The sequence below is a fragment of the Astyanax mexicanus genome, chromosome 21 (assembly GCF_023375975.1).
Source record: "Astyanax mexicanus isolate ESR-SI-001 chromosome 21, AstMex3_surface, whole genome shotgun sequence".
In the NCBI taxonomy this organism is placed as follows: Eukaryota; Metazoa; Chordata; class Actinopteri; order Characiformes; family Acestrorhamphidae; genus Astyanax; species Astyanax mexicanus.
The window spans coordinates 30,146,858-30,159,644 of NC_064428.1; the positions used below are offsets into that span (position 1 = coordinate 30,146,858).

The following is a 12,787-nucleotide window of genomic DNA, read 5'->3' on the forward strand; positions in this document are numbered from 1 at the left end:
TAGTGCATATTTCATATGATAGCACTACTTGTTACACTCTTGAACTTAAAAATCCATTCTGTTCATTTAATAATGATCATCAGTAAATCATGGCATACATTGTATTATACCTAGGGAACTATTTCTTAAATTATGTGAATAATTAATTAAATCAAACTTTTATAAATGAGAGAAACTATTTATTAAATTAAGATACCTAATAATTAATCCACAAAGACAACTTATTAAATAAAGGGAACTATTTATTAAATGAAAGAAACTATTTGATAAATAAAGGGACTATTAAATTATTATTAATGTCAAATTAAATTAAACATTAAACATTAAATTCAATCAGAGGATCAATTTTAGAAATCAAGGGAACAATTTATTAATGAGTAACAACTCAATAAATAAATTATAAGTTATGGGAATATTTTAATACGTCAAAGGAATTCATTATTCAATTAAAGGAACAAATTATCATTTAAAATTATGGGGAAAATGTAATAAATCAAAAAAATAAATTAAAGAACATAAAATCAATATAACTATTTATTTTAAAAAAGGGAACAATTTGTTAATATAAGTGATAATTGTTTACAATTAAAATGTGGCAACAAATTATTAACTGAAGGGAATAAATAGGATAAATCAGGAGAACTCCTCTTATCAGTGGAGCTGCAGCGCGGGGTCTGGCCGCTGGTGGTCGCTGTTCAGCTGCAGCGCTGGTTTCTAAGCAACAGCAGTAAATATAGTATCTGCTGTTGCTGCTGGTGGTGGTTAACTGCAGAGATTAGCCGCCGCTGCTGCGGCAAAAATATGCGATTTAACTGAATGAATACCGGTTATTATATCTGTGATATGCGCTCAGGACTGTCTGGACGCTGAGTGGAGCTGCGGAGCACCGAGACACGACCCGGCGGTGAGCTAGGCTTTCTTTTAGATAGCGTAACTAGCTTAGTTAGCCACATATATTAAAGTATTATAGATGTGGGAAACAGTAAAAATCCATCCCAGGGTTTTGTACCGACGGCTCAGCCGCCCTGTCAGTTGGTACAAAACCCTGGGATGGATTTTTACTTTCTGGACCTGGGTTTCCCACCTCTATAATGCTAAGTAAGTTAGCCTAGCTTGGTTAGCTATTTATGTATGTATTAAACCAGGTAACGTAACAAAGAGCTGTATTGCGTATTTATTTATCTAACCAACAGAGAGCTCTCTAACTAGCTTTACTGATTAATACCGTGTAAAATAGCTAAGCTAAGATAACAGGCCTAGCTAACACGCTAATAATACATCGAGCTGCTAACTGAAGTGGCTCATCGGATTAAAGACTGATAGCCGGCTAACAGCTGCTGCTCCTGCCTGAGTTTATTACTTATCACTCCGCTAATGTCCAAAGGTACTGGGACTCCTGTTCATTCAGTGTTTCTCCTGAAATCAATGGTTTTAAAATAGTAGCTAGTGTGGTGTAACGGTGTTGTGCCGAAGGGGAGTCGGATTTCGGCACAACAACTGTTCGGCTTTTCTTGTAGCCCATAGTCTGCCCTGAGAAGTTTAGCTCTGACTGGAAACGGTGCAGACTGGAGCACACAAGCAGAGAGAGCGAGAGCGCGCGCAGAAACGCAGATAATTCGCTCGCTTGCTCTCTCTGTCTCACTCACGCCGCCTGTCTCTCTCTCTCTCTCTCTCTCTCTCTCACTCTCTCTCTCACTCTCTCTCTCTCTCTCACTTACGCCGCCTGTCTCTCGCTCACTCTCACTTACGTTGTCTGTCTCTCTCTCACTCACGCCGCCTGTCTCTCGCTCACTCTCACTTACGCCATCTGTCTCCCTCTCTCTCTCTCAATCGCTCTCTCTCTCTCACACACCCATGCCGCCTGCCTTCTCTCTCTCTCTCTCTCTCGCTGTCTGTCTTGCCTGCTCTCTCTCTCTCACTCATGCCTCCTGTCTCTCTCTCTGTCACTCACTCACGGGTCTCAATCTCTCACGCCGCCTGTCTCTCTCTCACTGACTCTCTCTCACACCGTCTGTCTCTCTCTCTTTTTCTCTCACTCATGCGTCTGTCTTTCTCTTTGCAGAATGCACAGCCTCTTTATTTTTTCCACCAACCATACCGAAATCTTACCGAACCTTGGGGTTTATACCAAGGTCTGGACCTGTACAACAGATGTAACTCTTGCTCTTTCTGTCCTGGGGTTTCTTTCCTGATGAGTGCCAGTTCCATCCGTTTTTTCAATGATGGTCAATGCGACTGCACATTTCTTGAAATTTTTCAGATTAAATCCAAGTCAATTTTTTTCTTTATTTAGTTGAGTAGTTCTTGCCATAATATGGATTAGAACATTACTCAAATAGAGTTATTCACTGTATACCAACTCTACATATTCGCAACTTTACAACTGATGCTCTCAAACACATTAAGAGAGGAAAGAAATTAAAGTAATTAACTCTTGACGAGTTCAGCACAGCTGTTATCTGAAAGCCAGGTTACACTCGAAAGGGGAAGGGGTATAAAAAATGAATGTGACTACAAGACTACATTTACCTCAACTTACATCAGACTGTCCTGCTTTAAACTGTTTGCTTTGAACAGAGCGGCCCCATTTATAAAGGCTAATGGGGCTCTTCGATAAGCTGGCCGGATGGCTGGGCTTGAAAAAGAAAGAAGTGAATGTGCTGTGCCTGGGGCTGGACAACAGCGGGAAGACCACCATCATCAACCAGCTGAAGCCCACCAATGTGAGCGATTCTGTCACCTCTTTACGTCAGCCAGAAATGACTTCAGTAGATCATCTCAGACATCTTTTATTACACTGTGTATAAATTTCATTTATTGCATATGAAGGTGTTTGTGCTTGTATGAATTGCTTCAGTTTATACTGCCATTACTTTTTATTACTGTATTAATTAAGAGCATGTTCTGCTGTCAGTCATTTGAGTTGATTTTAAACAATTGCATAATTTGTATAATAGAAAAGTTTACCCATTTATACCTATATACTTACTAATAATATTTATCACAGAAGCTGGTGGCTATTGCCAGAAGTCACTTTAGTTCATATCAATCATATTTATGGAGAAACATTTTAAATGTTTTTGAATGCTTACAGGCTCAGGCGCAAGACATTGTACCCACCATCGGCTTTAGCATCGAGAAGTTCAAGACATCCAGGTGAGAATCAGTGCTACACTAATATTCCAATAATTGTCTGGGAATAATTCTCAAGGTTAACCACATTGTTCTGTTTTTAGTTTGTCTTTCACAGTCTTTGACATGTCGGGCCAGGGCAGGTACAGAAACCTGTGGGAGCACTACTACAAGTAAGTACAACATATTTTAAAATATCTTTAAGGATTTTCCTAGGGTGTTTTCACACCTGATAGTCCAAACCAAGCCTGGCCTGGAGATTAAGAACTCTACTATACCCTGTTGTCATCACCTACAGATGCACCAAAAAAAAATAGAATAGAATTAAAAGTTTTTTTATTATTTTATTAATTCAGTTGACAAATATGAAACTATATATGATAAAGATGTATTACACACCGTGTGATCTATTTTAAAGGTTTATTTTGTTTATTGTTTATGATTATGGCTTACAGCCAATGAAAACCCAAAAATCAAAATGAAATCTGCAACTTAATAAAAGTTGTCAGTAGCAGAGGGAAGCATGAAGTGCTGAAAAATTTTATGGTAGACGCTGCACTTGATATAACACAGTGGCTCTCTGTTTATCAATAGGGGATATTCTACAGTTACAGTAGATACAGGAATCAGCAGCATACGTGTTTGTCTCCATACTACTGTATGATGTGTACAAAGTCGGCCCCGGTTCTTTTTCTTCTGTATTGTTTAAAGGCTGATTTTGTAGCCTGTTTCTATTATTATTATATGCTGGGGTCTACTTAAGCGGTGGCACACCTGTGTTTTCATTGCTGAGATTGCAATATGTCACAAACGTACCTGAAAACACCTAATTTCGAGACCACCACACCCATCAGTGTATATATATATATATATATATATATATATATATATATATATATATACTAGCACTGTTTCTATTTAAACAACACAGGCAGATGGCGTAAAAATTAACTGTTTGCGGGGTTTAAGATAGCAATGCCCTTGCTATCAAGGCGAACATAGCTTGGATAGTATAGAGCTGTCAAAATATACCTAAAACATTATAAGGATCTGTATTAAAATAACTACTGCTTTAACCATGTTATTGAATCACATTATGAGTATTGTGATTGTGCTTATTGATTACTTGCCTCTTGTTTGTCCAGGGAGGGTCAGGCCATCATCTTTGTGATTGACAGCAGTGATAAGCTGAGAATGGTGGTGGCCAAAGAAGAGTTAGACACCCTCCTGAACCATCCCGGTGAGCTTTGAATAGAGAGTCTGTTAAAATTGCATAAAATCAAAGAGCCAGTATGCAATTTGATGTACACTATATTGTCACTGTCCAATGGAAAACACTTATCTCCATTTTTGTCGATTTTAAGTTTACTACATAATTTGAACAGACAAACTGTCCCTTACACTGTGCCAAAATTTCTTGATAAATAGACCAAAAGAAATCCTTCAAAATGACCTGAAATAAACTCTTTTTATATCAATTTCCATTGAAAGTTTACATGTTTTTTTCTCTCTCATGTAAAGTTGCTGTTTTGGAGATAAGTGTTTTTCATTGGACAGCAACGATATGGACAAAATATTTGGACACATACTTATTCTTAAAAAAAGAGTTTATCCTGAGTTTATCCTGCATGTTTTGAGTCTTTACTTTATTTTTGAGTCTTTTGGATCTAGCATTGGTCTGAGGATTTGACTGTATTCAGCAACAAAAATACTTAGTTATTGAGGTCAGGATGTTGGTTGATTAAAACCCATCTGTGGTTATGCTGATCTCCTCCCCCTTTATATTTGTAGATATTAAGCACAGGAGGATCCCCATCCTGTTTTTTGCCAATAAGATGGATCTAAGGGAAGCACTGTCATCAGTGAAGGTCTCTCAGCTCCTCTGTCTGGAGAACATCAAGGACAAGCCCTGGCACATCTGGTAGGACAATGAAAGCGATTTTCCATCCAATGCCATTTAAGAATGTATATGTAATTAATAGTTGTGTTGTTTAGACTTTTAAGTTTACAGGAAGATTTTTAAATCTTCGCCCTGTTCATATCTCTAACAGTATGAATGTGTTTGTGTGTTTTTTTCAGTGCCAGTAATGCTGTTCAGGGTGAGGGTCTGCAGGAAGGAGTCGACTGGCTGCAAGGTACACATTACAAGTTTTATCTGGGTTATATTACTGTATTAAATGTTGGATTAGGGTTGGGTTTCAAGCAATGTTTGTACAGCTAAATATTTCTTAACATTCTACTTCTTAAATGTACAATTTGTTTTAAAAGTTAACAAATGTACAAAGATTTAAAAAATCCTTCATTACTCATGTTCTACCTCAAGCGTTTTACAGACGCTAATATTCCACAGTTTTATGAAATTCAGTATTTGGTTTAGAAAACGTAATTGGATCACACACACTATATCAAATGCTAACAAAAATCTAATTTATATGGAGTATCTATTATATTAATAATGACCTACTTTAAACTTGTTCAAAATTTCAGAGACTTAGAACGCCTTTGAGGAAACACTTTTAAAATTCCTGACCTTAAACTTATTTTGTTCATAAATTGCCAAGATGAATAGTTATCATGAAATGCACCTTTGATCAGTTCTGTTTAATTTTAGATCTATGTATATTATATCCAAAATATTGACAACGAAACTTGTATTGATGTAACAGTTTTATTCATGGGAATTTTATTCAAGTGCATTTCTTTTCAGTTTTTTTTTCTTTTCAGAAAATTTACCACCGTACTCCAATAAATAAATTAATAAATAGTATTGTCACCATAAATCTATATACATATATGTATTCAGCTGTATATGTTTTTATTCTCTTTTTTTCACCCAAGAACAAATTGCACTGTAAGTATTATATAAGCAGAAACGTGTTGGTGTAGTGAACTACTGTGGGCAATTTGACTAGTTTCTGTGTTTTGTGAAGATAAACCTGGATAATATTCAGTTATTTATGACTGTATCAACTTACACCCACCCACCTAATTTATAGGTATATGTTTGAGTAAAATGAACATTGCTGGATAACTTTATGCCACTCCTGGTGCAAAAATTCAAGCAGTTCAGTTTGGTTTGATGGCTTGTGATCATCCATCTTCCTCTTGATTATATTCCAGAGGTTTCAATTTGGTAAAATCAAAAACTCATCATTTTTAACTGGTCTCTTTTTTCCCAGAACAGTGAGTATTTATACACACTGATGTGCCAAAAGCCAAGTGAAGTGTCTTAAAGTATTACTTCATGGCTCGGCTTGGGAATGCCCACACCTGTATAAGTTGTGAGGAGTTACATCATAGAAGGCTAATAATTACTACCCACAGTGGACAGCACTGTGCAGGGGTTGATAATGATCATGACCGGCGGTATCTGGCTAGAATTGTCCATTTGAACAGATGAGCGACTCACTCACATCCACATTCAATCTTTAATTCAGTCTGTGTAGTGTTCTTTAGCTTTCCTGACACATAGCAAAAGTCATGGGACATGATGCTTGTTTCTATCCCATCATTTTTGTGATGTATGTGTAACTTGTGCAACCGGATGTTCCTCTATTATCTCTACCATGATTTTAAAACGTGTTTTGAGTTAATTGATTATCCATTATTGTATTATCCAACCCTTTGTGTTTTTACTTTGTGTCCCAATTGATAACAAAATGCCCTATTTTTAGTCTAAATCTAAGCCTAGCGTTCAAATCTAGTCAATGTTCCCTCGTCTCTTTAAGTTGTATGTTTTCTTTCTTTTTTATAACAGATCAGATCAGAACGATGAGAACGTGAAAACATCGTAAAATACAAAGAAAATTCACGCCCTTCACGTCTTGCTCACGCCATAGCAACCAACGCCACCCACAGACATCAAATCAAGCCTCGCCTTCATCGGCTTCTGAGACTGATGGGTCGTCTGTGGAGCCCCACACTAGGAAGCTCAGAGTCTGGTAGTGTGAGATGAGCTGTTTCGCTTTGATTTTGTGGCATCTCATATTTTATTCCCACTCTTAGATCATCAGTCATCGACTGTAGACAGGCAGTTAGATTTTTATAGTACTGTATCATCATGAGCTCATGAGAGTAGATGTGAAAAAAAAGTAATGAAACAACTGCAAACACTTTTATACCTCAGCTGAAGAGAAGAGAGATATTTTATAATTTATTGTTTTTACTCTAATTTTACTATAATTTGGCAGAACATTAAGTGATACAGCACAAAGCAGTTGAATGTTTCTTTAAGCTTTATAAAGCAGGTATTTTCTTTTTTTTTAGTTAGCCACATAACATTAGACCAATCCCTGCACATTTCTCTTGTTTAGTCTTACATTTACCTCAGCATAGTCAGCAGGTGTCTGAAACGAGTTTGGTTTAATCTGGACTGGTTTAAATTGAATAATTATTAGGCTTTAATTGTATTTTAGCAATATTTACTTAAAATGCAATTAAAGCAAAGGGAGCAATATTTAGACCCTGTTTACTCCTAATCATCTAATTTATCACAAATAACAGGATTATATTTGGATAAGGCCAAACCACATAAAATCAAGTGTAAATGCACTCAAAACTCATTTAAAACAGATACAAATCTGGTTTGAATCATTCAAACCACTTTAGTATGTTCACATGTTCACAAACTAAACTGAAACTCCTGTATAACGCTGTACTTTAGCAGAGTGACTTTACTGCTCATTACAACCTGACTGGTAAAATTCATACATAAGGTGCACCAGACTAAAAGACGCACTGTCGATTTTTGGGAAAATTAAAGGATTTTAAGTCCCCCTTATAGTGGGAAAAATAGTGTAACGCATTTGTTTGTTTACAGGAATCTGACTGCCATTCTCTGTGTGTATTTAACTTTTTAATTTTGTTCTGTATAGGATTTAGACATAATTGTTCATTTTAATCCATCTCTAATACCAAATGCATGCAAATCAATTTTACATGCATTTTACAGGTGTAAACAGGGTCATATAAACCAAATCTGTGTTGCTAATCAAGGAAACCATTTTAGTGAATTTCAGATTTTTTTTAAGCCAAAAAAACAAACCCTTTTTTAAACAGAAAAGCTTACTGTCCTTTCAAAAGGTTTGGTCTATACCATTAGTTTAAGTTATCCAGCTAAGTGGAAAAGGCCTCTTCCAGGTATATGCTTCAGTGTTAACATCAGTGGTCTATGTTGGCAAGTGACGTGTCTGCTGCATTTCCCTTCTGTTTAATTGTTGGTTTTTACTTGTTCTGATTTGTTTTTTAGAAAAATTGACTTGAGATCCAGGATATTTAATAAAGCAAGACTTCTTAGAAAGAAACACATTTAAACCTAAAGCTTTGTTGCTTGCCACTTTGCTATCAAGGAATGTGGGTACTGAATGTATGCTGGTGAAAAATATGGACAATTTGACACAATATATTGATTTAACATTCCATTTTTTTTTTTATTATTTTCCAAAAGCAGTGTTGCCTTCATGCAGATTCTTAGATCTCCATTTTTGGCAACTGTTTACATTTTTTCGTTACATAATTTGGCTTTCATAATGAGTGAGCCAATAGAAATGCTCTAAAATTGTGTTTACATTTGCATTAAGATTGAGTTTTTTCCCCCTCTTCATTTCTAAAGTTGCCATATTGAAGATATATTTGATTTTGCATGACAGCAACAATATGCTGAGATGATTATTTTTTTCTTTTCTTGTTTTTCTTATGTTTAACTTCTAGACTCGGCTGTAATTTGTTTCTTGCGCTCAAAGAATGTAAAGTTTTCCATTCAGTTTGTATCTGGACTTGTTTAGGTATCTTGTGCTAGGATGTATATGTAAAAAGTATATCAGTAAAATATAAAGTCTCTATGAAACATTGATTGATTTGCTTTTTCTCTGATCAAATTGGGCCAGTACTAAATCTAGAGAAAAAATTTGAGAAAATGGAAAAAATCCATCACTGATTGGTGGAAACTTCACACTAGACCTCAAGCAGCTTGGATTTACTGATGATCAGTGATGGTTTGGAGAGTCATGTCTGTCATCTGCTGGTGTTGATCCACTGTGTTTTATTATCAAGTCTAAAGTCAGTGCAGTTTTGTTTTCCCACAAAATCTTACAGCACTTCATGCTTCCCTCTGCTGCTGACAACTTTTATGGAGATGCAGATTTCATTTTTCAGCAGACCTGGCACACTGCACACACTGCCAAAAGTACCAATTGGTCTTATATAATATTCTAATTTTCTGAGACTGATTTTTGGGTTTTCATTGGCTTCACATTTTGAACTGAAATAAAGTAGCTTTTCAATTATAATACGTTTTTGAGATGCACTAGTACAAACAAAATATGCTGTTTATCTTTGGCACAAAAAGACAGTTTATTAAAAGTATAAATCAAATATACATTGCATTCAAATAACATTTGCTTTAAATCTCCATAAATACATAAAAATAGGTGCATCCAAATAACAAAAAAGAAATGAAAATGACTGTCTTGATGTGTCTTTTGTGTGTGTGAAAGAGAGATATTGAAATGTTTGGGTTTTTTTTTTTCTTTCATATTTCCTTATGAAACACAACCTTATGAAGAGTCCTGCTCTCTGGGAGACTGTATTCAGATCAGTCATACATTAGATGAAGGCAGAGGTGTGTGTGTGTGTGTGTATTACCCTGGCTCGGTGGTGGCGTAATCAATGAGAGAGATAAAACAGCTCCCGGGGGGCTCTCTACACTGTTCCCAGAACAGCTGCTGAGGGGGGCTGACCTGTAGCCTGGGTCGTGACTAATCAGATATGCTCCCTCATTAAGACCCCCGTGCAGCACGAGCACCGAGACCAGCAGTAGATGGCGACATCTAATCAGGAGCCCATCTGTCGCTTATGGAATTACATACAGGAGCAGGGGGCTTCCTCTCTATTGATAAAATCATGTCGTCCTGAGCTGAAGACCTGGATTTAGAGACAGTGGTCTGAGACAGTCTGTAGTCTAAGAGATGGCCAGTATAGAGTATAATAACCTTAAGCTGAAGCTGGTCAATCAGGTAGTCCAAATTGGTGAAGAAGTAGACCAAAATGTGTTTAGTTGAATTGTTCGACCAATAGCATGACCATCAAGACCAACATGACCACACTAATCCACTAGTGTGATCAGATTGATAAATTTGGTCATACAGGTAGACTAGCTAAATCATTAAACTTAAATACTGTTTTAAATTTGGACATAGTGGACATAGTGGTAAAAGAGGGGCATATTATACCTCTTTTTACACAAGTTAATAATCTGTGGGCTCAAAAAAAATTCGCTACATCAGGAGTCTGCAATTAATCCAGATATTTTTAAAGCCATTATGAAAAAAAGAAATTCTGTTTTGTTGAACCCAATTGCAGAACAGTTGATCTCAAAGCAGGTAAACCCAAGAAGAAAGTAAAAAATAAATAAACACACCGCTCCTCTCGCAGGGTCGAACCCGTGTCATCCAGGTCGCGGTCCAATACATTACCACTGCCCCGGCTAGTGAATTGGGACACAAGTGGGAAAAACACCCTTATAAGGCGATATGGAGCCCAAGAACGGGTGAAAAACTAGGCGGACAGTAAAGTCACACCAGGGGGGAATATAAACAAAAGCTCACCAGAGCATTTCAAACAACCTCACTGGCCAGATGTTTCATCAGTCTCACATTAAAGGACATCTAACCAGCCCATATCTTGCCAATTCCTTTTCAGAATGAGCCCTTTAAGGGCTTTGACACCGTTATGCAAATAAGCTGTTGCTGGCCACACCATGTTTATGCAGGGTGTTTACCAACATGCTAGTGTTAGCCTGTGCTAAACAACAAAACACAAACCAGCTCGTTCATGCTTAACTGTGATAGAAGCACAAAACTCATTAACTCGTTATCTGCTGACTTGCCGTAAACAGCAGGTACAGATCCCTCCTTCAGACAAAGTCTGCTAGTTGATCTTATTCCCAACCAGCATATTGAAATGGCAGGTAATTTAACTGATCTAGTGGGTGGGGTTCTGTTGGGGGTTGAGAGGTGAGGGTTGGGGTCACAATTAGGGATAAGACACTAAAACGGCTCATAGAAGCAAATTATATAATTCCTGACACTTTCCCAAACTCTTTCAGCTGACTGACAGAAAACGGGTGGATGGATTGTTTTGCACTTGCAGTGTATATAGGAGCCGTCGAGACTTTAGTGGACAAACAAAAGCATGCAAAAAGTGAGTTTTTCATCATTTCTTCTTTTTAATATTACAGTGCAGTGATGTGTTGCTGTGTTTTGTCTGAATGTGAGTTTCTTGTTCATATATAGGGTTTCTGTGTGGACTGCACTTTTCTCTGAAACCACTAGGCAGCATCAGCTCACCGTACAGCACTTGCAGCAAGAGCACCTTGTGTTTATCTCACACACCACAGGTTTAGTAACATATATAGTATAATATATACAGTCTTGGGCATGGAAATCTCATCATTTACAATACAGGCTGAAATCTGGCTTGTAGTAGCAGCAGTGTATGATGTGCTTACTCTAAATCATCATTTACTTTGGTAGGTTGTTTATTTTTTGTTTTATCTTATTTATTTTTCAATGTAAAGCTGTTTAATTTAGCAATTAATAGCTCTTAAATATATAGATGAACATTATAAAGCAATATATTGGTGATCGCTCTGGAAAAAAAGAGACACTTTAGTGTCTGAATCAGTTTCTCTGATTTTGCTATTTATATGTATATGTTTCATTAAAATAAAAAAAATTTAAACTACAGACATTTCTCCGAAATTCCATATAAAATATTGTCATTTAGAGCATTTATTTAGAGCAGAAAATGAGAAATGGCTGAAAAAACAAATACAAAGATGCAGAGCTTTCAGACCTCACATAATGCAAAGAAAACAAGTTCATATTCATAAAGTTTTAAGAGTTCAGAAATCAATATTTGTTGGAATAACCCTGGTTTTTAATCACAGTTTTCAACCATCTTGGCATCATGTTCTCCTCCACCAGTCTTACACACTGCTTTTGGATAACTTTATGCCACTCCTTTTGATCATCCATTTTCCTCTTAATTAAATTGATTTGGTAGAATCATATATCATCCTGTATATGGATATATTTGAGTGTTGTGTGCTTGTTTTTGTGGGGATTTGGGTTTCAGACCTGCTCGCTCTCGCTCCTCGACACACTTCAAAGGGCGCGGAACCAGATGTGGCTCTCGCGCTCATTAACTCCTCTCGGCGCGCGCGGCGACGGCGGCGCAACAGGCGCCACTGTAAAGCAGAAAGCATGGAGGATACCCAGAGGGCTGCTGTCCCACCCCGGAGCAGCTGCTGTTTACCCCGGTGCAGTTTACTCCCCTCCACAGCTACATCTACATAAACTCCCCGTTTCAGCACTAAACCGCGTTTGATCTGGACCTTCTCTTAAAGGAGAGGTGGTCTGAGTTTCTGCTGAACGCTGGAGAGTGGTCTTCACCAGGTCTGCTCCTCTACAGACAGCCCCCAACATCTGTATGGGCAGTGTGCAGGCAGCTCCTGGCTGCTGATAATTGGGAGCTTCATGGCAGGCTGTCAAACCTTTCTCCCAGTTCAATTAGTGGAGTTTGGGCAGAGTTGAAGAAGATCCATCACCATTAAATTGGCTTCCTCCGGAATTTTCCTCGACTGGTATTCGAACAG

At 37.3% G+C, this 12,787-nt stretch overlaps 1 protein-coding gene across 2 annotated transcripts; it reads left to right on the forward strand.

Moving 5' to 3' along the window:
- Positions 1–713: 713 nt before the first annotated feature.
- On the forward strand, positions 714–8,983 carry arl6 (ADP-ribosylation factor-like 6). Of its 2 annotated transcripts, XM_007246681.4 has the most exons (9): positions 714–904; positions 2,578–2,723; positions 3,095–3,156; positions 3,237–3,305; positions 4,278–4,372; positions 4,924–5,053; positions 5,212–5,267; positions 5,971–5,983; positions 6,890–8,983. In XM_007246681.4, the coding sequence occupies exons 2-9, from the start codon at positions 2,601–2,603 to the stop codon at positions 6,924–6,926; spliced, it is 585 nt and encodes a 194-aa protein (XP_007246743.1). In that variant the 5' UTR covers positions 714–904; positions 2,578–2,600; the 3' UTR covers positions 6,927–8,983. The 2 variants fall into 2 exon arrangements, with proteins under 2 accessions (XP_007246743.1, XP_007246744.1); XM_007246682.4 differs by lacking the exon at positions 5,971–5,983 and having other exon boundaries at positions 715–904.
- The last annotated feature ends 3,804 nt before the right edge of the window (positions 8,984–12,787 follow it).

Excerpts from the sequence above, each read along its gene's own strand:
- arl6 (XM_007246681.4), top strand. The coding sequence starts at position 2,601 with ATGGGGCTCTTCGATAAGCTGGCCGGATGGCTGGGCTTGAAAAAGAAA. Across the intron at positions 4,373-4,923 it reads CACCCTCCTGAACCATCCCG|ATATTAAGCACAGGAGGATC; the intron begins GTGAGCTTTGAA and ends TTATATTTGTAG. Across the intron at positions 5,054-5,211 it reads GACAAGCCCTGGCACATCTG|TGCCAGTAATGCTGTTCAGG; the intron begins GTAGGACAATGA and ends TGTTTTTTTCAG.